The sequence below is a fragment of the Triturus cristatus genome, chromosome 9 (assembly GCF_964204655.1).
Source record: "Triturus cristatus chromosome 9, aTriCri1.1, whole genome shotgun sequence".
In the NCBI taxonomy this organism is placed as follows: Eukaryota; Metazoa; Chordata; class Amphibia; order Caudata; family Salamandridae; genus Triturus; species Triturus cristatus.
Genome location: NC_140592.1, coordinates 614,140,763 through 614,162,643, shown reverse-complemented (window position 1 = coordinate 614,162,643; position 21,881 = coordinate 614,140,763). Strand labels below are relative to the sequence as shown.

General features: G+C 52.0%; 1 protein-coding gene across 1 annotated transcript in view; it reads right to left on the bottom strand.

The window, feature by feature from the left end:
- WDR62 (WD repeat domain 62) overlaps positions 1-21,881 on the bottom strand; it is a 699,214-nt gene that overhangs the window by 64,921 nt on the left and 612,412 nt on the right. Inside the window, exon 30 of the mRNA XM_085625650.1 lies at positions 7,176-7,258. Coding sequence (XP_085481776.1) covers positions 7,176-7,258 — 83 coding nt within the window. The remainder of the gene's footprint in view (positions 1-7,175; positions 7,259-21,881) is intronic.

Sequence of the window (21,881 nt, the reverse complement as noted above, 5' to 3'; positions counted from 1 at the left end):
CTCACACGCCTTAAAGCCTGAAGGCATCGCACATTGTTCCGTGACGCCGAAAATGCCATAAAAACAGGCCAAGGAACCGCTGGTTTTCCAGGATCGGTGTTTGTACGCGGAAAAGAAGAAAACTGAAGTCTGAGCGCTGGGAGGGGCATATGTGTCTCCACTGATGTCACATCCGTGGACGACGTCAGGGCGGAGCCGCTCCTGGCACGCAGAGGTGCTGCTGCGGAAAGTTTTCTGGATCCAGTCCGATGCCTGGGGATATTCTAAGTTAAGGAATCTGCAGCTAGATGTCTCTATCAGATTGTCCAGGCAATAGTGCTTTGTGAACGTGTGCAAGGAGGTCAACGCTGCTGTCTGGCAGATGTCTTAGATTGGAACTCCGCTTTCACTCTCATGGAGTGATCACCCAAACCCTCCGGTGGTTGCTTCTTAGCCAATGCGTAGCAGATCTTGATACAGAGCACGATCCATCTGGAGATGGTCCGCTTCTGCACAGCCCTTCCTTTCTTCGTTCCGACATACCTCATGAAGAGTTGGTTGTCCACCTGGATCTCTTGTGTGAGGTCAAGGTAGAAAGACAATTCTCTTTTTGGGTCTACCCGGTTATGTTGCTCCTCTTCCTTGGAGGGCTACGGCAGAGTGTAAAAAGTAGGCAGAATGATGGATTGGCCTACGGGAAAGGAAATTACTACTTTCGGTAGAAAGGAAGCTCTCATAAGTAGCAGCAGTTTGTCTGGATAGATGTTGAGGTTGGAAGGCTTGGATGATAAAGGATGAAAAGGAGAACCTGACAAAGGTGGGCAGAAAGGGAAAGGGGATCGATCTGTCTTTCTGTACACCATGCCACAAGTGTTCCCCAATGGCAGGCATATACCGTCTTGGTGGAGGGACGCCTGGCTGCCAAGATGTTACAGACTTAAGGAGGAAGGACAAAAGTGGTCAACTGTCGCCGGTCAGTCGCCATGCAAGAAAGCGAAGAGTTGATGGGTACGGTGGAGGACCCTCCCCTGCTGCTGCGACAGAAGATCCTCAGGAGAGGCAGCCCGATTGGAGGATCGATGGCCATGCTCAACAGCTCAGGATACCAAACTCTCCGTGCCCAGTGCAGAGCCATGAGGATGACTTGGGCCTGGCCATTTCCAATGTTGTGAACTCTGGGCAGGAGTGGTATTGGCGGAAAGGCACATAGGAAGCCTGAGCTCCATTCGAGACGGAAAGCGACTCCAAACCCGCCTTGCAAACTCCAACGCGCATATTTGCTGACATTGTGCTTTCTCGGCTATGGCAAACAGATCTAAGAAAGGCTCTCCCCACTGCTGAAAGAGACCTTGCACCACTCCCGGATGGAGACGCCATTCGTGATACGCTAGGCATCTTCGGCTGAGTTTGTCCACCCAGGCGTTCAGTGAGCATGTCAGGTGTTGAACCACCAAGGATATGCCTGCTGTTCCAGCCATGTCCAGAGGCACATCCTGTTAAAGGGTCCACAAGCCCACCCTAAACTGTTTGTTGTAGTACTACATGGCAGTGGTGTTGTCCGTGAGCACATGCACTTGCCTTCCCTTGATAGAGGGTAGAAAGGCTTTCAATGCTAATTGGATCGCTTGTAGCTCCAGTAGGTTGATGTAGAGTCTGGATTCCCAGAGTCCTCTGATCTCCACCTCTCCGAGATGGCCACCCAACCCCAGGAGTGACGCATCTGTCACTACTGTGAAATCTGGTTGAGAGAGGGGTCTGCACTTGACCCGATCAGGTTTTCATAAGCCACCTCTGCAGGCCTTTTGAGGTTCCCTCCGAGATCTGGACCATGTCGGAGAGATTCCCCTGATGCTGTGCCCACTGGAACTTCAGGTCCCACTACAGAGCCCGCATATGACAGCAGGCATGTATCACCAGCAGGATGCCGGTCGCCATGAGGCCCAGCAGCCTCAGAGTCAGTCTCACCTAAATCCAGAATAGAGGCAGAAGCATCGGTATCACAGCCTGAACATCCGGGACTCGTTGTTCAGGATGATAAGCCCGAAACTGCAGCGTTTCCAGATTGGCTCCAATAAAAGGAAGTGTCTAAGAAGGAGTTAGGCATGTTGATAGTGAACCCCAGCCAGTGCAGGAGGTCCGCTGTAGTTTGGAGGTAGGAGGCAACAGCCTGGGAAAGTCCACCTTCAACAGCCAGTTGTTGAGATAGGAGAAGACTAGCACCCCTAATCTCCACAGATCAACCACCACCATCACCTTGGTAAACACCCGAGGGGCACTGGTGAGGCCAAAGGGGAGCACGGCAAACTGAAAATGCTTGTGGCCCCACATGAACTTCAGTTAACGCCTGTGGGTAGGCAGGACGGGCATTTGAAAGTATGCGTCCTGCAAGTCCAATGCTACCATTCATCCATCCAGGTCGAGGGCAGACAGGACCGGAGATAGTCTTGAGGAAGAAATTGAGAGGGCGCAGATCTAGGATAGGACAATGGCCGCCATCCTTTTTGGGCACCACAAAGTAGCGGGAATAATAACCATCACCTACCCTTGGCAAGGAAAATCGTCCCATCCTGGTGAAGACGAGATAGGTGATCCTCCGTCAGCCTGTCGCAAGTTGGTGGCATGGTGGAGGGGTGGTCGTGAAGGGAAGGGAGTAGCCCCTTAAGACGATCTGAAAAACTGACGTATTTGATGGTATGGACTGCCAGTGGGACTGGTGATGGCGAATTCTGCCGCCCACTGGGTGCTAATGATGGTAAGAGGGCAGATTAGAAGGGTTTAGAGGCTGCGGCTGCTGGGGTTACTGACCCCAACCCATGGGGCTCTTGGGTACTGCGTCCATGCAGAGACTGAGAATCGTATGCAGTGCAGTGGCTGGGAGAAATTGATACAGCTGCAAAACCCCTTCCGTAGCCGCGAAAGTTGGATTGAGGGTGGCAAGGGACCATGGAAAGGCCCATGGACCTGGCCGTTGCCCTGCTGCCTTTAAAGCTCTCCAGCACTAAATCCACCTTGTCTCCGAAGAGACAGGAGCCATCAAAGGCCATGTCCATAAGGAATGCTTGAACATCCCAAGAAAAGCCAGTAGTTCTCAACCAGGCGTGGCATTGTAAAGCCATTGTTGATGAAACCGGTCTGCCCAGTGAGTCGATCAACTCTAGCCCATATTGTTTCTTGAACTTAGCCACATCCCTCCTATCAGCAACAGCCAGAGAGAGTAAGCCCTGGGCCTTCTCCAGGATCGATGGCAGCACCTGTAATAGTATCTCACAGGGAATAGTGACCCAAAAGGCACACTGTGTTCACAAACCGCACTGCCAGGCTGGAAGAAAACATTCTCTTCCGAGTGGTATCCAGCCTCTTGGATTCCAGATCTAGTGGTGCGGTTTTGAATGCACCAGGATTTACAAGGGAGGTGGAGGCTTGGACCTCTTAGCTCTCCAGGGAGGAAGTTTGGGTACCATGGAACAGGGCCAGTTGTGGCGGGCAATCGTCCTGTTCACAGCAGCCCCTTTGTTTGGACCAAGTCCCAAACAGTACGTCAGTAAGTGCCTCATTAAAAGAGAAACGCTGTACTGACAGGGACACCTCCAGCTGAAGCACTTCTGTTATGACATTTGTCTTGACTGCCACAGAGGGCAAGCTGAGGTCCAGGAACTCAGCTGCCTCCTTATCACCATTGCGAAGGATGCTCCCTCCTCTGTAGCCATGGTAGGGGAAGGAAAGCATGCCAGTATCTGGACAAGTGTCCAGTCCACTGGCTTCACCCAGATCCTCACATCAGGCCAAGGTGTCACAAGGGTTGAATTCCTCAGGGTCCAGAGACGCCTCCCATTCCTCCTCGAGACCCAGCCCATAAGAATAGGGCTCAGGTTCCGGCATGGAAGGCATGACTCCAGTCGGGTGCCAGACGACGTCCCTCCGGCTCAGTGTCACAGTCAAGGATTAGAATGGGACCAGCAGTGCTGTGAGATTCCACATCGGGACTGGCGCAGGGAACGATCGAGTTGGCACGACCAGCATCGATGTGAATCGAGGAATGAATCCTCTGGACCTGACTGGCACCTGGCTGGAACCGCTGGCGAGAAACCAGGAGGGGCCCCTGCCGAACCCTCGGGACCCGAAGGTGTACTAGAGGTAATGGGTATCCAAAAATGAGGTGTATGGCCTCATAGAATTCTCTTAGCTGGGTGGGGATCGTTACGGCTCCCGGAAACTCGGGGAGACGCGGAGATGATTCAGGCGCTTACTCAACCACGCAGCCAGGCCTCGAATGTGGACGCTCCCTCATATTGTCACCTGATGGAAGTGGAGAAGTCAAAGATCTCTTGTGGTGGTGTGACTTACCAGAGTGATCCGACGACTTCGAGTGCGACTAGGATCTTGGAATCCGCAACCACTCCCAAGACCTTCCTCTTGACCTGGATCTCGATTATCATGGCATCGTATGTCGAGCCGCCAGGAGCTTGAGAGATCGCTTCCTCATGGCTTTCAGGTTCATGGCACTGCAACCGGCTCAGGCCTTCGGGTCGTGGTCAAGGGACCAGAGGCATACATGGTGCGGGTCTGTCCTCAACATCGATTGGTGACCGGCGCCGCAGGACTTGAAGCCGACCTTCTTTAATGACATTCTGCAACACCAGGAGGAAAAAGATATCAACAAAAGTCGAAAAAAGCTTGCTCAAAAAATGAATAAGGGGTAGCTCTTCTCAGAGTCTGCGCTGACTGGCGTGGAAAGAAAATAACGGATGTCCGCGCACTGGGGTGGCGCCTACATAGGCACTGCACAAATCACTTACGGCACAGACAGCACCACACAGCGCCAACGGTGCCACCTACTGGCATGCAGGGGTCATGCTCACAAAATGTTTTACGAATCCGGTCTGAAGCTTAGGTATAATTCTACGATAAGGACTCTGTGGCTAGAAGTCTCTAAAAGATAAGAAAGAGTAATGGGCATTATTCCCTGGCACAGTAATCTTAACAGCTGTTGTTTACAATGACATGGGAAGTTCTCCAATGTGGCACACCTCACCAAATAGACACATTGTCTCTTGCGGCAAAGGTAACTATGGCTTATATGCTTCTGTTTTTTGCAATGGACACATGCATTTCTTTATATGCATATACAAGACATGCGGCTAAGAAGAATTAATCTACCTGGATTGTAGGAGGCCCTGAAACAGGGATATTTCATTAGCCTCCTTTCAGAACTGCCTATAAAATAGACAATGTATTAATCAATGTATTTGAGGGTTATGTTGTAAAATACACTTGACAACATTTCTTCCAAAATCTGTATTATAGTTGGGCAACCCCTTCCACCTCCCAGGCGCTCTGAAAGGGAGTTAGCTTGATTCCAGTTCTAACTAAGTGGATTCTGGTAATACAACATTTCCCATGGCCACTTTTGGGAGCTAGCCTGGGGCTGTAAGTTTATAAATCATTTTTTTCACATTTACAAGTAATTGAAGGGTAAAAAGGTGACAAAATTTAAGATACTTATTTGTTATTCACGTTTAAGACAAGGGCACGCACCACACAGTTTTGCGTAGCTGTGAAAAGGTTTATCTGCCCACACTGCACTGAAAAAACATTTTAGTTATGGCTTGACATCAACTTTGCCAAAACCTTCTGTAAGCATCACAAAACAAGCTATAAGAAGCAGTGCTGAAAGAGAGGCTTATGATGGGTTCACGTCATTCTTCTTCTCTGAGATTAAGTGTAGACATGGACTGAATGGGAATTTCACTTCAACCTTGTAGGAAAGGTTATGCTCGATACAGTAGGTTAGGATGGCAAGGCGATGAACAGGATATAGGACTAACAGGTTCACGGGAAAAAGTTATGCTAAATGCCGTCGATCTGATGTTTTTGCTATGAAAAGTTAGGGTAACGGCAGTAGGCCTGGTATTTATTAAGCCAATATGTCTCTAAGTGTGGATTGCTAATTCACTGTGCTAAAGCCTGTAGACAGGTATTCTGATAAATAAAATCCATCCCATAGACCATCACAAAAGGCAAAGGTTTTGGGGAAGGCAAGCTCCTCTGATAAAGTCTGGGTGGTACAAGGTTTGCATTGTAAGTATCCTTACAGGAGGGGCTGTTTTGCTAACTGTAATTGTGTACATATGTGTCATATTATGTGAAATATTTAGCTGTGTGCATATTATGTGTGGTTTAAGTCTGGCCAGACAACTTTAGCTTTTGATCAGATTCATACTTAAAATTGAATAAGTAAAATAAAAAATAGAGACGTACATACAAATACCTTCTTAAATCACTGTTCTGTTTGAGAGCCAATTCTATTCTATTCCACCTATGACAGGATACAACATGGAGCAACAGGTCAGCCATTGGCCCATATGCACATTTGCCTGAAAATTAGTGCATTCCATTGCCACGGCTGGTGAAACATTACGTTAAGTTACCGCTTTCAAATTTTATAGATCATTTGTATTCCTTTTCTTTCCTTTATAATGCTTTTTTTTAGGTTGTCCAGCAGCTCCTTAAACAATGCTACTCGTTCACACGCTTGCCATTTATTTCAACTACAGTGCACCACATTCCAATTCGACCACTGCTTCTAAACACAGTGGACAACTTGGAAAGTATTGTCCACTGAGAATCACTTTTGTACCGCACACAAATAGCTGCCACTTTCAGAAGCAACAAATGAGACATCTTAGATCAGTACAAAATGATGCACTATGAAGAATACCATTCGAATATGGCGACCCTGTACAATGTTTACGGATGCCTAGACTGGATGGTATTGTGCAGAGTGCACCATTGGTTTACAATCCTAACATGGCCAACACATTGGTTCAAAATGTGGCGGCCATGTTGGAACTTAATAATACAATACACACTTATAGCTGCAAAAACCATCTGGTTAATTTTTTCCTTTTCTGCAAGCATATGTTTGTCTTGTTTGGGTAGTAGCATTGTTTCTTATTTCTACTGTTATTTTAATGTATCTTGCATATTCTTATAGAGTTTGAGTCTTTTTTATTGTCTGGAGGTGAGTGGGTGAATGCAATAATGAGTCAGTGACCGATGAAAGATGCATGAGTGCAAGGACGAGTGACAGAATGCATGCATTTTGAGTTATTGAGTGCCTAAACTCTCCAGTGAGTGAAGGGACCCTTTCAGTTACTAAGACAGACTCACATGCATTGCTTGGTATTTTCATTTACCTCATTATACATCTGGAGTGCCTTCTGGAATGCATTCTGAAGATCTTGTACAATCATCTCACATCTTGCAATGGTGACTTGGACTAAATCAAATTTCAAAGACATAGTTACTGGAGACTACTAATAAAGGAACAATCAAAACACAACATATTGAGTAGTGGAAACTATAAAGTACTGGTTAAGTATACGCTAAAGGAATATGCTGATGTCCATTACAGTTGATAGTTTATCTAAATATATAAAAGTTAGCAACCTTTCTGGTGCACATTGGAAAACACCAACAGCTGTCAACAAACGTTTTCCCTGAACTAATGATTACTGTGAAGAACATCAGGTTATTGTGAATGAGATTTGTATAAACCTATCTTAAGTGAAAAAACAAATCAGATATCAGTTTGCACAGAACGTTTTAAACTTGCAGACTAAAGAACAAGTTACTTACCTTCGGTAACGATGTATCTGTAAGAAACATTAGTTAGTTAGATTCCTCACCTTAGAATATCCCCAGGCGTCAGACTGGATCCGGAAGAATTTTGTAGCAATACCCCTTGCGCGTCGCTAGGCGTCGTCTGCGGCTCCGCGTCCGTCGTTGGCGTCGTGCGCCGGAATGACGTCGGAGTACTTAGACGCCGCCCTCGCGCGCTGACGTCAGTTCTTGTACATAGCTTTCCGCGCCAGGAACGCAGAGCCATGCAAGAGACCGACACTGGTGCCAAAAAATCTAGGGCCCTGAAAAGGATAGCCTTAACCCTAGATGTCACTTCGCAGAACGGGGAGGATGGGTGGGTCGGTGAGGAATCTAACTAACTAATGTTTCTTACACATACATCGTTACCCAAGGTAAGTAACTTGTTCATCTGAAAGAAACACGTTAGTTAGATTCCTCACCTTAGAATAGATACCCCAGCAATACCAACCCCGGTGGTGGGACTGCGAACCAAGATCACACCAGAAAGTCCTGGAGGACAGAACGGCCAAAGAAGCCATCCCTCCGGACTTGGCTGTCTAGGCAATAATGCCTGGCAAACAGGTGCAGCGAAGCCCACGTCGCCGCCTGACAGATGTCCTGCAAAGGGACTCCCCGTTCCAAAGCAGTAGTAGCCGCTGTGGCCCGAGTAGAATGGGCTCGCAGCCCAACAGGAGGGTCCTTTTTTGCCAAGGAATAACAGATTTTTATACACAAAACGACCCACGGGGAGATGGTCCGTTTGTGCACAGCTTTCCCCTTCTTAGCACCCACGTAGCCAACGAAAAGCTGGTCGTCCAACCGGAACTGTTTCGTGCGGTCCAAATAAAAGGAGAGTGCACGTTTTGGGTCCAGACGGTGGAGCCGCTCTTCCTCTTTGGAAGGATGCGGAGGCGGAAAGAAGGTGGGCAAGATGACAGATTGCCCTAGATGAAAAGGGGTGTCCGGATGAACAGATAGAAAAGGAGGCTTGGACGATAGAGCCTGGAGCTCACTCACCCGTCTAGCCGAGGTGATGGCAACCAGGAAAGCAGTCTTAAGAGTCAGAAGACGCAGAGGACAATTGTGAAGAGGCTCAAAGGGAGCGCACATCAGAAATGTTAAGACAAGATTCAAGTCCCACTGAGGCATTACAAAAGGGACAGGAGGGAACGTGTGAGTAATGCCTTTAAGAAAGCGTGAAACGACAGGGGACTTGAAAATAGAAGGCTGATCAGGAAGCCGTAAGAAGGCAGAGATGGCAGCAAGATAACCTTTCAAGGTGCCCAAGGCAGAGCCCTGCTGGGCCCAAGAAAGAAGAAAGAGGAGAACCTCAGAAAGAGGTGCGGAAAGGGGATCCACAGCCTTTGCTGTGCACCATGCCACAAATTTGTTCCACCGGCAGGCGTATACTGTCTTTGTGGAGGGACGCCTGGCTGCCAGAATGATATCACAGACTTCAGGAGGCAAGTCAAATGGCATTAACTGCCGCCGCTCAATCTCCACGCATGGAGGTGGAGGCTGGACAGGTTCGGGTGGAGGACCGTCCCCTGCTACTGTGACAGAAGATCCTCCCGAAAGGGCAGACGTATCGGAGTACCGTTTGGAAAAAAAAGCTTATCTAGCCAGGAGAATTGATGCGGCTTCCAACTCTTGCAAGGAGATTTTCTCCATTGTGAGAGAATTCACCTCACCTTGGTCTAACACCTCGGACCAAAAACCATCTGGTACCTGGGCCACGGACCTTGCTGACTTCTTCACGAGCAAGATCCAACGCATTCAGGAGTCATTCCTGGCACCAGTGTCTGCGGGCCAGACTGAACCTGACACCACCACACTGCCACAGGCCGGGCCAGTGGCGACGTTGAGTGTGTTTCCCTCTATCTCTGCTCCGGACTCCCTGGCTCTTATGGGCAATTTAAAATCGGGTTCTCCTCTCGACCCATGCCCTGCTAAATTTCTGGCGAAAGTTGCGGAGGTGATCAACCCGTTGGCTAATCCGCTCTTAAATCTTTCGCTGAGGCTCGGTGTGGTTCCGCAGGCCTGGAAGCAGGCGATGGTGATTCCATTGCTCAAAAAAACTGGTCTAGATCCGAAGGCCCCGGTTAATTATAGGCCCATCTCTCTGCTGCCGGCCCTCACGAAGATTCTGGAAAAGCACGTCCAAGGCGTGCTTTCCAACTTTCTTGAATCTAATGAGATCTTGCACGCCACCCAATCGGGCTTTCGTCCCCATCTCAGTACTGAGACTGCGCTCCTGGAGGTCTCGGAAACCATTAAAGGGGTTCTGGACTCTGGGGGCAAAGTCATGCTGGTGATGCTAGATCTGTCGGCGGCGTTCGACACCGTTCCCCATGATGGTCTTCTCGCTAGACTTTTCGAGATAGGCCTACGGGGGACGGTGTTCGACTGGTTTTCCTCTTTCCTAGCCGGCCGCCGGCAGTCGATCTGGGCCCCGCCGGATTCCGCCGTGATGCCGCCTCTGGGAGTCGGGGTCCCTCAGGGCTCTATTTTGAGCCCGACCCTCTTTAACATCATTATGACCCCATTGGCGGCGTTGGTGGAGTCGCATGGTGCCCAGATCGTATCCTATGCGGACGACACCCAGCTCCTCTTCTCTTGTAAGAGAGGAGGCGACTTTGATGGGGAGAGTATTCGGGATTGCCTTGGGGCTGTTTTTCACTGGTTCCATCTAAACAGCCTTAAGTGCAATTCCGACAAGTCCGAAGTACTTTTCTTTGGGTGCGACACAGAACCAGATTGGCAGACCTGGTGGCCACGGGATTTGTTCCCTCCGTCCTGCTCCTCTCAGGTTGCTAAGAATCTGGGGGTGAAGATGGATAACAGGCTTACCTTGAAATCCCAGATCCAGGGGGTGTCGGGCATTTGCTTTGGCATCCTCAGGATGCTGCGGAGGTTTCTTCCTCTGTTATCCGTGGAACACAGGACGCTGACTGTCCAGGCTCTGATTGGGTCCAGGTTGGATTACTCCAACGTTCTCTACCTGGGCCTCCCAGAGTACTTGTTGCAGCGGCTTCAAGTGGTACAGAATGCCGCTGCAAGGGCAATCTTTGGCCTTAGCAGGCGCTCCAGGGCCTCGGGCTTGCTGGTAACTTTACACTGGCTTCCTATCCGCAAGAGGATCGCCTTTAAGGCGCTGACCTTGGCCTACAAAGCTCTTCACAAGGAGGGAGCCAAGTACCCCAAAAGAGACTGGTCTTTTACCATCCAACCAGGTCTCTGAGGTCGGAAGCCCTGCACCTTGCTGTTGTCCCCCGGGTAAAGAAAGCGCGCCTCGGAGGCCGCTCTTTTGGACTGCTGGCTTCTCAGCTGTGGAACTCTTTACCACTGGCCCTGCGGGGAGCCACCAGCCTACTAGCTTTTAGGAAAGGCCTTAAAACTTGGCTGTTCACTCAGTAGCCGGTCCTCCGTGAATCTCTGGCCCATTCTTCTGTTAGTTTTATCTGGTGTTATGTCTTTTATGTTGCAGTATTGTCTCTTTCTCCATTAAAGCGCCGGGACACTCTTTTTGAGTAGCCGTGCGCTATAGAAATAAATAAATAACATAACATAACATAACATAACATCGGTCAACATACTGAGTAGCTCGGGATACCAGTACCTTCGTGCCCAATCCGGAGCCACCAAGATGACTTGGGCCCGGTCGTGCCTGATCTTCTTCAGCACTCTGGGCAGAAGTGGTATAGGTGGAAAGGCGTACAACAGACCGCAACTCCACTCGCGACGAAAAGCGTCGCCGAGCGAGTGCCACCTTGGAAATTGCAACGCGCAGAACTGCTGACATTGCGCGTTCTCGTCGGTGGCGAATAGATCTAACCAAGGCTCTCACCACTGCTGAAAGAGACCTTGCGCCACTTCGGAGTTCAGACGCCATTCGTGATCCATCATGCACCGGCGGCTGAGTTCGTCTGCTCTGGCGTTCAGAGAGCCCGCCAGATGTTGAACCACTAGGGTGACGCCCTGGTGTTCCAGCCATGTCCAGATGCGCAAAGCCTCCTGACAAAGGGTCCACGACCTCACCCCGCCCTGTTTGTTGCAATACCACATGGCGGTGGTGTTGTCCGTGAACACCTGCACGACACTTCCCCGGACAGAGGGAAGGAAGGCTTTCAGTGCAAGTCGGATCGCTCTCAGCTCCAACAAGTTGATGTGGAGGCGAGACTCCGCCGGAGACCAGAGGCCTCTGATCTCCGCCTCTCTCATGTGGCCACCCCATCCCAGAAGGGACGCATCCGTCACTACGACATGCTCCGGTAGGGGTAGGGAGAGGCTCTTGCCCGTGACCCAATCGCGGTCCGTGAGCCACCACTGCAACTGCTGTGCAGTGCCCTCCGAGATCAAGACATGGTCGGACAGGTTGCCGTGATGCTGGGCCCACTGAAACTTCAGGTCCCACTGCAGAGCCCGCATGCGCCGCCTGGCGTGATGCACTAGTAGGATGCAGGAGGCCATCAGCCCCAGAAGCCGCAACACTAGCCTGACCGTAACCCAGGATACAGGCCGAAAGATTGGAATCAGGGCCTGTATATCCCGGACCCGCTGTTCCGGCGGATAAACCCGGAACTGCGCCGAATCGAGAACCGCTCCGATGAAGAGCTTCTGAGAGGGGCTCAGGTGTGACTTCGGCACGTTGATGGAAAACCCCAGCAAATGCAGGAGATCCGCCGTAGTCTGGAGTTGGGAGACGACTGCCTGGGGCGAGCCCGCCTTCAACAACCAGTCGTCGATATAGGGGAAGACAGGAACCCCTGATCTGCGCAGATGAGCTGCGACCACCGCCATCACTTTCGTGAACACCCGAGGGGCACTGGTAAGGCCGAAGGGGAGCACGGTGAACTGAAAGTGCTCCTGACCCACCGTGAACCGCAGGTAACGCCGGTGGGCCGGCAGGACGGGGATGTGGAAATATGCGTCCTGCAAGTCCAACGCTACCATCCAGTCTCCAGGGTCTAGGGCAGCTAGAACCTGAGCCAAAGTCAACATTTTGAACCGTTCCTTCCGGAGGAAGGCATTGACGTTCCTGAGGTCCAAGATAGGGCGTAGGCCCCCTTTGCCCTTCTTGGGAACCAGAAAGTAGTGGAAATCACAACCACGACCTACTTCTGGGCTCGGAACGCGCTCAACGGCCTCTTTGGCCAAGAGGGCCGAAACTTCCTCTTGCAGAAGATTCAAATGATCCTCCGAGATACGGTGGTGCTGCGGTGGCATGGCTGGAGGGGTCGTCTCGAAGGGGAGGGAGTAGCCCCTTCGGACGATTTGCAGCACCCACCTGTCCGCCTGTCCGAAGTGATGGTACGCCAGTGGAGCAGGTGATGGCGAACCCTGCCTCCCACTGGCGAGGAATGGGCCTGAAAGCTCGGACTAGGAGGGCTTTGAGGCGGATGCTGCCGGGGTGAATGTGGACTGACCGCGTTGTCCACCAGTACCGCCTCGGCAGAAACCACGTCCGCGACCGCGTGCAGGCTGGTTCTGCGGCTGGTGGCTAGGCGGACGTGAGGAGGTGCCCCTTCCTTGGCCACGAAAGGAGCGAAAAGCGGAAGTTTGTGGCCGCGGGCTGAGAGGCCCAAGGACTTGGCCGTAGCCCAGGAGTCCTTGAAGCGAGCCAGCGCACTGTCCGCTTTCTCACCAAAAAGGCGAGTGCCATCAAAAGGCATGTCCATGAGAGTGCTCTGGACATCCCCTGAAAAGGACGTGGACCGCAGCCAGGCGTGACGTCGAAGCGCCACCGTGGTAGAAATCGCCCTACCCAGCAAGTCTGTAGTGTCGAGTCCACATCGGATTGCATGGCGCGCTGCATCTCTCCCATCGGCCAGAGCTGAGGAAAGTCGTGCCCGGGCCTCCTCCGGGCATAGGGGCAGCACGTCCTCCACCGTATCCCACAGAGAGTGGGAATAACGGTCCAAGAGACAGGCGGTGTTCAAAGACCGCAGGCCCAAACTGAGCGAGGAGAACAGCTTCTTACCGAACTGCTCCAGTCTCTTGGAATCCCGGTCCGGAGGAGCGGACGGGAAGGAGGATTGGGAGGTAGAGGCCTGGATAACCAGACTCTCAGGGTGGGGTGTTGGGACAGAAAACTGCGGTCGCCCGGAGCAGGGCGGTGGCGCCTGGCAACGTTCCTATCCACAGGAGGGACTGTGGAGGGCTTGGACCAGGTGCCCTGCAGAACGTCAATGAGGGCCTCATTGAATTGCAGCAGAGGCTCAGTGGAGCTTGCTGCAGACTGAAGCACCTCAGTGAGGATGTTAGTCCTCACAGCCACGTCAGGCAGCTCAAGCCCAAGGGCCGCGGCCGCCTTGCGCAGCACCACAGAAAAAGCTGCACCCTCCTCCGAAGCCACAGTCGGAGGAGAGATGAATCCAGTGTCCGGTGAGGTATCCAAACCACTGGCCTCCCCCAGTTCATCTGCCCAGTCTTGCGAAAGTTGGCCCTGAATGGCCAAAGGGTCCACGGACCCCTCCCAGTCGCCCCCGTCATCCGATTCCTGGTAAACAGGAGGAATGATTGGAGCCGGACGATAGACAAAATGTGTCTCTAGCGGCGTTGGATGCGGCGTCGCACCGGCGTCTGGTCCGGACAGGGGCTGAACCGGGGATCGACGTCGACCGGAGTCGGCGTCGGAAGTGGCACCGGTGTCGACGCCGGCGGTGGAGGCGTGACGAGGTCGACCGTCGTCGACGGGGGCCCAGGCCTGGGCCCCTCGGGGACCTGCGGCGTCGGGGCCGGAGCCGCCGGCGTGCAAGGTCGCCCAGTCGAGTCCGCTGAGCCTGAAGGCGCGCCAGCGGGCGTCGACGGCAGGGCCAGGCTCCTCATGGCCGAGAGGAAGGCACTGACCTCCGCCGGCGTCGCGTCAGACCCAGGGACCGGCGGGTATGGGGACGTGCGCGGCGCCTGCGGCTCCGACTGAGCCGCGGGGGTGGGACCACCCTGACCCTCGGCCGAGTCGCGCGACCAGCGAGGGGAGTCCGAAGAGCGGTGTCGCCTCTTGGACTTCTTGGAGCGCTTCGACTTACCCGAAGACTTCGAGCCAGACGAGCGATGATGTCGACTGCGGCTCCGCGACCGATTCTTGGACCTCCTCCTGGACCGGGATCGAGAGGGGTGCAGAGCCGAGTGGCGAAGCTCGAGAAGCTTACGGGACCGCTCCCGCCGAGCTTTCGAGGTCAGGGCCATAGAATCGGAACACGACTCCGCGTCGTGGTCGGGCCCCAAACAGTACAGGCACCGGCGGTGATAATCGGTCACCGACATCAGTCGGTGAAAGGCGTCGCAGGCCTTGAAACCAGGCATCCTACCGGCACCAGAGTCGATAAACTGACCAAAAAGAGTCAAAATATTTAGTCAAAAAATGACTAAAAGGGGCAGCTCTCCCGGATCGGCGCTTAATAGCGCGGAAAAAAGAAGAACTGACGTCAGCGCGCGAGGGCGGCGTCTAAGTACTCCGACGACGTCATTCCGGCGCACGACGCCAACGACGGATGCGGAGCCGCAGAAGACGCCTAGCGACACGCAAGGCGTATTGCTACAAAAATCTTCCGGATCCGCCGGCGTCGCGTCAGACCCAGGGACCGGCGGGTATGGGGACGTGCGCGGCGCCTGCGGCTCCGACTGAGCCGCGGGGGTGGGACCACCCTGACCCTCGGCCGAGTCGCGCGACCAGCGAGGGGAGTCCGAAGAGCGGTGTCGCCTCTTGGACTTCTTGGAGCGCTTCGACTTACCCGAAGACTTCGAGCCAGACGAGCGATGATGTCGACTGCGGCTCCGCGACCGATTCTTGGACCTCCTCCTGGACCGGGATCGAGAGGGGTGCAGAGCCGAGTGGCGAAGCTCGAGAAGCTTACGGGACCGCTCCCGCCGAGCTTTCGAGGTCAGGGCCATAGAATCGGAACACGACTCCGCGTCGTGGTCGGGCCCCAAACAGTACAGGCACCGGCGGTGATAATCGGTCACCGACATCAGTCGGTGAAAGGCGTCGCAGGCCTTGAAACCAGGCATCCTACCGGCACCAGAGTCGATAAACTGACCAAAAAGAGTCAAAATATTTAGTCAAAAAATGACTAAAAGGGGCAGCTCTCCCGGATCGGCGCTTAATAGCGCGGAAAAAAGAAGAACTGACGTCAGCGCGCGAGGGCGGCGTCTAAGTACTCCGACGACGTCATTCCGGCGCACGACGCCAACGACGGATGCGGAGCCGCAGACGACGCCTAGCGACACGCAAGGCGTATTGCTACAAAAATCTTCCGGATCCAGTCTGACGCCTGGGGATATTCTAAGGTGAGGAATCTAACTAACGTGTTTCTTTCAGATACTATTTGTAATGTTGCTGCCTCTGAATGTCCATTTCTCATCTTATAGCAAGTTTTGTTTCTTCAGATGTTGTTCTGATTCAGATGCTAGAGAGGTGACTTACCTAGGCCCCAGGCAGTGGGTTGCAGACATGGCACACAGGGGTGTGTGCCATGTTGACTCTTCACTTTTCTCTGCACCAAAACATGCATCCTGCAAAGGCAGTGTGGGTGTTACGATGCAGGGTCGCTAAGGGTGGCACAATAGGTGCTTGCCCTTAAAGGCCTTCGCTGGTCATAGTGCCCTAGGTATCAATGGTTCCTTTTACAAGTGGATTACCTGTGGCCAAAGAAGTGCCAATTGCGGGTATGTTAGAAATGGGATTTCTGGTTGGCTAGGGCTTGCGCCAAAGCCAGGCAGAAACCACCACTCTAGTCAGGGCTGGGGAGTTACACGCCAAAGATAACCCCTGCTCACCCCCTTGGTAGCCTGGCACGAGCAGTCAGGCTTATCCCGGAGGCAATGTGTAAAGCGTTTGCGCGCGCACCCAGTAACAACACCCAAGGCGCACCACAAAAGAAACTCCACACAAGGTTATATATAAAAATAGCCTTTGTATTATAATAAACACATTAGATGGTAATCACATAATTTACACTGTGCCAACTGGCACTGGGCAGAATTTTACAAGGGACTATTTACACGGGACAGGGCCACATGGACCACTGTCAGAATCAGCACAAATCACCAATTGTACATGTAGAACATATACTAACTGTAACACAATTTATCACTGTAGAGCACAACCAGTAACTACTGGCGCAATAATGACCTCAGCGTCATCACACTAGCATCAGGTATAAAACCTATCCTGCATCCATCACAGGGGCATAAACACATTATGCCATTTCTCATTAGTCTAATGCATTAGACCTAACCACCTAAGTATAACTACACTAGGGGCGTACATCACACAGGGAGATATAGTCTCACTAGCAAGAACAACCTCATGACCAGAAAAGACCACATTTAGAGGTATAGGGTGCGCAAAACATACTATACACAGTACATTTCCTAACACCATAAGCATTAACACAGGGTGCGCAAAACATACTACACACAGTACATTTCCTAACACCATAAGCATTAATATATGCATCACAATAACACCTCAATCGCATTAGGGTCCAGATCGCACCAGAACCTAAACGTAGCAGCTGCCCACTACTTGCTGGGCAGCTGGGGACAAGAACAGGGCCTAAACGATGCAGCTGGCACTAAGTGCTGCGCAGCTCTCAATGGCCCCTGAAACAATATACCAAAACGTTGGAGCCACCTAGGCTCGACACACACCATGTACCCCAGTACTGTGGAGCGCACTGGCGCTCGAACTAATCATGCCAACACGCTGGAGCCCCCTGGGCTCTGAAAACATACACATGTCCCCAAGATGGAGCATCTCTGGGCTCTAGAAACAATTATGCCCCATCGTTGGAGCCTCTAGGCTCTAAGATGCAGGTGCTCCTCGTTGGAGCGGCCCACTGCACACACGGGGCCGCTCTGACTCGGTGCCTCGCACCGAACACCAAGACTGCTCCCTCGGTGGAGCGCGAGTGATCTGCAGCTCTGTCCCCTGCCCAGCCCTTACTCACTGGGCTCCGGCGCAGGGGACTCCTCTTCTGGAGGCGGCGGCGGGCGGCAGCACTTCTCATGCGGCGCGGTGCTTCCCTCACTCCTGGCAGCCACGCCTCCCCGCGCTTCACCCGGTCCCCCATCTCGGGACCGGGGCTTACAACGATGGAGCCCTCGCGGCTCCTCCACAGACTCCTTTTCCGGGGCTCCCTCCAGCCAATGGGAGCCCCGCAACGCTTACATCACTTCCCGCCTCGCTGACCTAGCCTGACTTCCGGGCGGCCGCGGCGGCTATTTCTCCGGCCACAACGAAGGGTAGGCTCCCTCGAGGGGGAAAATAAATGTAGAAGCGGGGTGGGCACCCGCATTGGACTCCCATAAGCGGGGTGGGCACCCGCATTAATAATGAAACAACAACGAAGACACAGGGTGGGCACCTGCGCACCAAAAAGCAACCAAATAAGCGGGGTGGGCTCCCGCAAGGCCGGCATCATGGGGGAATCCCTAGTCTGGGGATTCCCTCTCCCTCTCTCAGCAGCGCGATGCTGCACAGCCCCAGCTCCTCTCTCTGGGGGAATTAGAATAAAGCGCTCTCCAGGCGCTATGTTCAGGACCAACACAAAGTCCTTGACAGATCAAGAAAAACAGCCAAAAGGTCCCACCAAGTCCATCAGGTATCCAGGGGCTGGGCAGGGCCCAGAGAGGCAAGCCTTTCCCCTGGGCCTCAGCAGCAGCACGCCCCTGGCAGATTCAAGTCAGAACGAGAACATTTTCATGGGGTCACAGCCCCTCTTTTATACACCAAATCCTTTGTCTCCAAAGGTGCAGAGAAAGGGCGAACCAGATGCAACTGGTTCTTGAGCACTTTGTTTTGCTCAGCCCCTCTCCCTATTCACAGGACAGGCCAGGGACATTAGAAGCACCACAGGGGGTGGAGCCAGCATTGTGTGGGGAAAGCCCAGCCCTATTCAGGTCCCAGGTGTACTCCTCCCACTCATCAACATGCAGCTCTCTCCACCCACCACTGAGGAAGACCCATCCTGACTCCTGGAGCCAGGCTCACCAGCCAATCACATGCCAGACAGTCACTGCACATTTATGCCAGCGTCTAGAAGTGGCACTTCTACACTAGCTACAGTAACGCCGCACACATCATCGCGCAGCATTTCATCACACGAGTCCGCACATACCAAACTCGCACCTGCACTCCCCACGCATCAGGAACTACCAGGGACACATACATTCCCCCATGCATTCCTATGGGAGGGCAGGCCAACCTCACTACACGCACGCACTTTACACTGGGACACAGTGGTAAAGTGCGCAGAAGCCAAAAATCACTAACACCAGGTCACAATAAAAAGCAAAAAGTTTTAGGGGTGAACCTGCCTGAAGGGCCAAGTCCATCAGGGTACATAGGTAAAGTTTTGGGAACGACCACAGGCCCTGGGAACCTGATTGGCAGGGACCCTGGGGACATCAAGTCAAGTTGCATCAAATGTCAGGCAAAAAAAAAAGGGGGGTTGCCATGCAAAAAGGGTGACTTTTCAACAAGACCAATGCGGGTCTCAGAGCCAGAGTGGATGTCTGCACCGGAGTTGTGCTGAACCTATGGCAGCTCCAAGTGGTTCAGATGCTGCAGACAACAGATCTGCCTGTGGTAGGGGTGGGAGCCCCTGCGAAGGAATGTCAGTGAGAGCATGCGTGAACTTCTTAAAGGGCTTAAGGCGCTGCAGTGTTGCCAATGACCTTGGAAACTTAGAGCACATCCGGATCAAGTGCGAGATTGGTTCCTCAATCGGAGAGCAGGAGCAAGATCAAGATCAATTGGCACCTTTATGCCAATGTGACTTCTCTTTTGGTAGAGAGTGGCAGGATGCTGTTGAGTCCTGCTTCGCTTTCTTATGCTTCTGCTTGGACTTCGACTTACTGGAGGACCTTGACCCCGACTGTGACTTCCAGTGGGAGTTTCTTCTGGAGAAGGTCCATGTCCTTTACTTGGAACATCTGTGCAAATCTCACAAGGCCCATGACTTCCTCCTGTGTTCGTCAATGTACCATTTAGTGGTGCAAGATGGCAGTCGAATGCATGAGGGTGATCATATCACATGGCTTTGAGTCGTGCTATAAACCCAAGCACAAAAGAAACACCTTGAACAGGTCCATGACCGACATCTGTTTTCTGAGGTCACAGCATGATTTGAAACCTGTAGTTTGAGGATAGGACATCATCCCTTGCACACTGGATTTTGTTTTGGAAGTCATCAAAAGGCTGACGAAACTGGAAGTGGAGATCAAGATCCGTGTTTGGAGGGGCAGAAAGAAAGGAAATTACATCAGTGAGCAGGGGTGGCGCTTATATGCAGCTCCACATAATTTCGCTGGCAGAATAACATCTAGGCAGAGCCACATGGCACAACCTAGTGGTGCGCAGATGCACGGCTATGAAAAGTTCCCAGATCAAGTCTGGCACATGGGGAATATTTTAAAGGTGAGAAATCTGCGGTTAGAAGTATCCATCAGAAAATATTTAAAAGACAATACAAAAGAGTAATTAAGAATAAGTGAGCAGAACAAAGGAAGGAGGCAACACTTCTTTATTCTTGGTAATTTTCTCCAGTATTTCACAGTATCCAGCCAACACGTGTTTCGCCTTCTAGCAGTGCAGAAACCTGGGATTTTTTCCCAAGGCTGTAAGGTAGTGGCCCTGCTGTGAAAGAGGTAGCTTCAGCATCTGGATTATTGCAGAGGTCTTAAAGTATTATCGAAAACAAAAAGCCTTGAAGCTAGAACATGAAACGGGGTGGGGGGGGGGTTGGAGGGGATCTAGTCGTCCTTCAGGAACCGCATATAGTGTTTCTGGACTACAATAATAAAGGTGTGGTCTAGAAGCGCAAGGCGTCTCCATTAACGGCTTGAACGGGTGCTCGCTTATTCTCACTTGTTTTTATCTATTGTCATGTAAATATTGTCATGTAAAGTGTGTTTTGAGGTCAGGCATTGCAAATCTCAACATCCAAGGCTGGCAGGACCAGATATAGGAAGAGCATTTTGAAATTTTCCTTGTGGAGGAAGGGGATCATTACTCTAAGATACAAAATGGGCCCCTGTTGGGACTGAAAAGTACCTTACAAGGTGATGGACGTATCCCCAAACTGCAATGATGACTGGATCCCTGGTGTTGATTTTTGTTGTCATGGGCGAACACTGATCATGCGTGTGTGCCATGACATAGACCTGTCTTATGGATTGCAGTCTTTTTGAACCAGGAGGGTTGTCCAAAGTGTCTCTCTCATAGCGGTAAAAAGGCTGCTGCCTTTGCCAGGAGTTAAGCAGCATGAGCATGGCGGTGTTGCGTACAATGTAGTGATCAATAGAAGTGAACAGCCCTTTTTACCCGTACCACTGGAGTAAGACCGACAGGCTCACTTATTTCAGGTTCTGCTACTGTGTCACTTATTTCAAGTTCTGCTGCTGTGTGCTAAACTCACCCTTGGCCAACATCAGGTTAGTGTGTAGTGCTGTGCAGTGCATGTATGTTATATGCATGTGCTGGGTGTGTGTGCCTCTGAATGATACCCTGCATGGAAGATTCTGGGTTCCATTTTGGGAGACCCAAGGCTTACTGGAGGAGCATGAGGAGGTAGAAGAATACCCCCACACCGATTTGTTGATTGTTGCATTCCTGTGAGCTGGGAAGGACACACTGGAAGAAGGAAGAGCCAGGCTCCTTAGTACACTTCAAAGGGTGTTCTTTGATTCAGACAGAGGTCACTGGAAAGGGGCCTGAGCACATCTCAGGAAGGAGAGGGAACTGATAAGAGGATCACAGAGTAGGGATGAGGTCCTGTGGTAACCTTTTGATACACATCACTGTCACTCCTTTGGCCTGTGTTGTACGGCTTCAGATTTGGAATTGCTCCTGCTGTGACAGACTGCTCTCTGGAGAAAGGGAAGAGGAGAGGGCACTTCAAAAGGAAGCAGGCACCCAAAATAAACCTCCAAGACTCAGACCCTAAATCACATTTGGTGTCTGGAAATGGACTATAAGGAGCGCTTGAGGCCCCCAAAATTTTCAAATGCCAAGGAACCGTCAGGCTGTGCAAGGAGAAGCTCTGCGAGACATCTGTCTGTGATCAGGACTGAAGGTTAAGGCCTACCAGTCTGCCAGCTGGGTGAGGCACCATCACCCAGGTAATCCAAGACCAACAGCCTTTGGAGCCGGGAGCACCAGTGCCTGCCAGCTTTCCAAGACCAGTGCGCCCTGTGAGGAAGAGGAGGGTGCGAGGTCCAGTGGGAGATCCTGGTGATTGGATCTCAGAAGA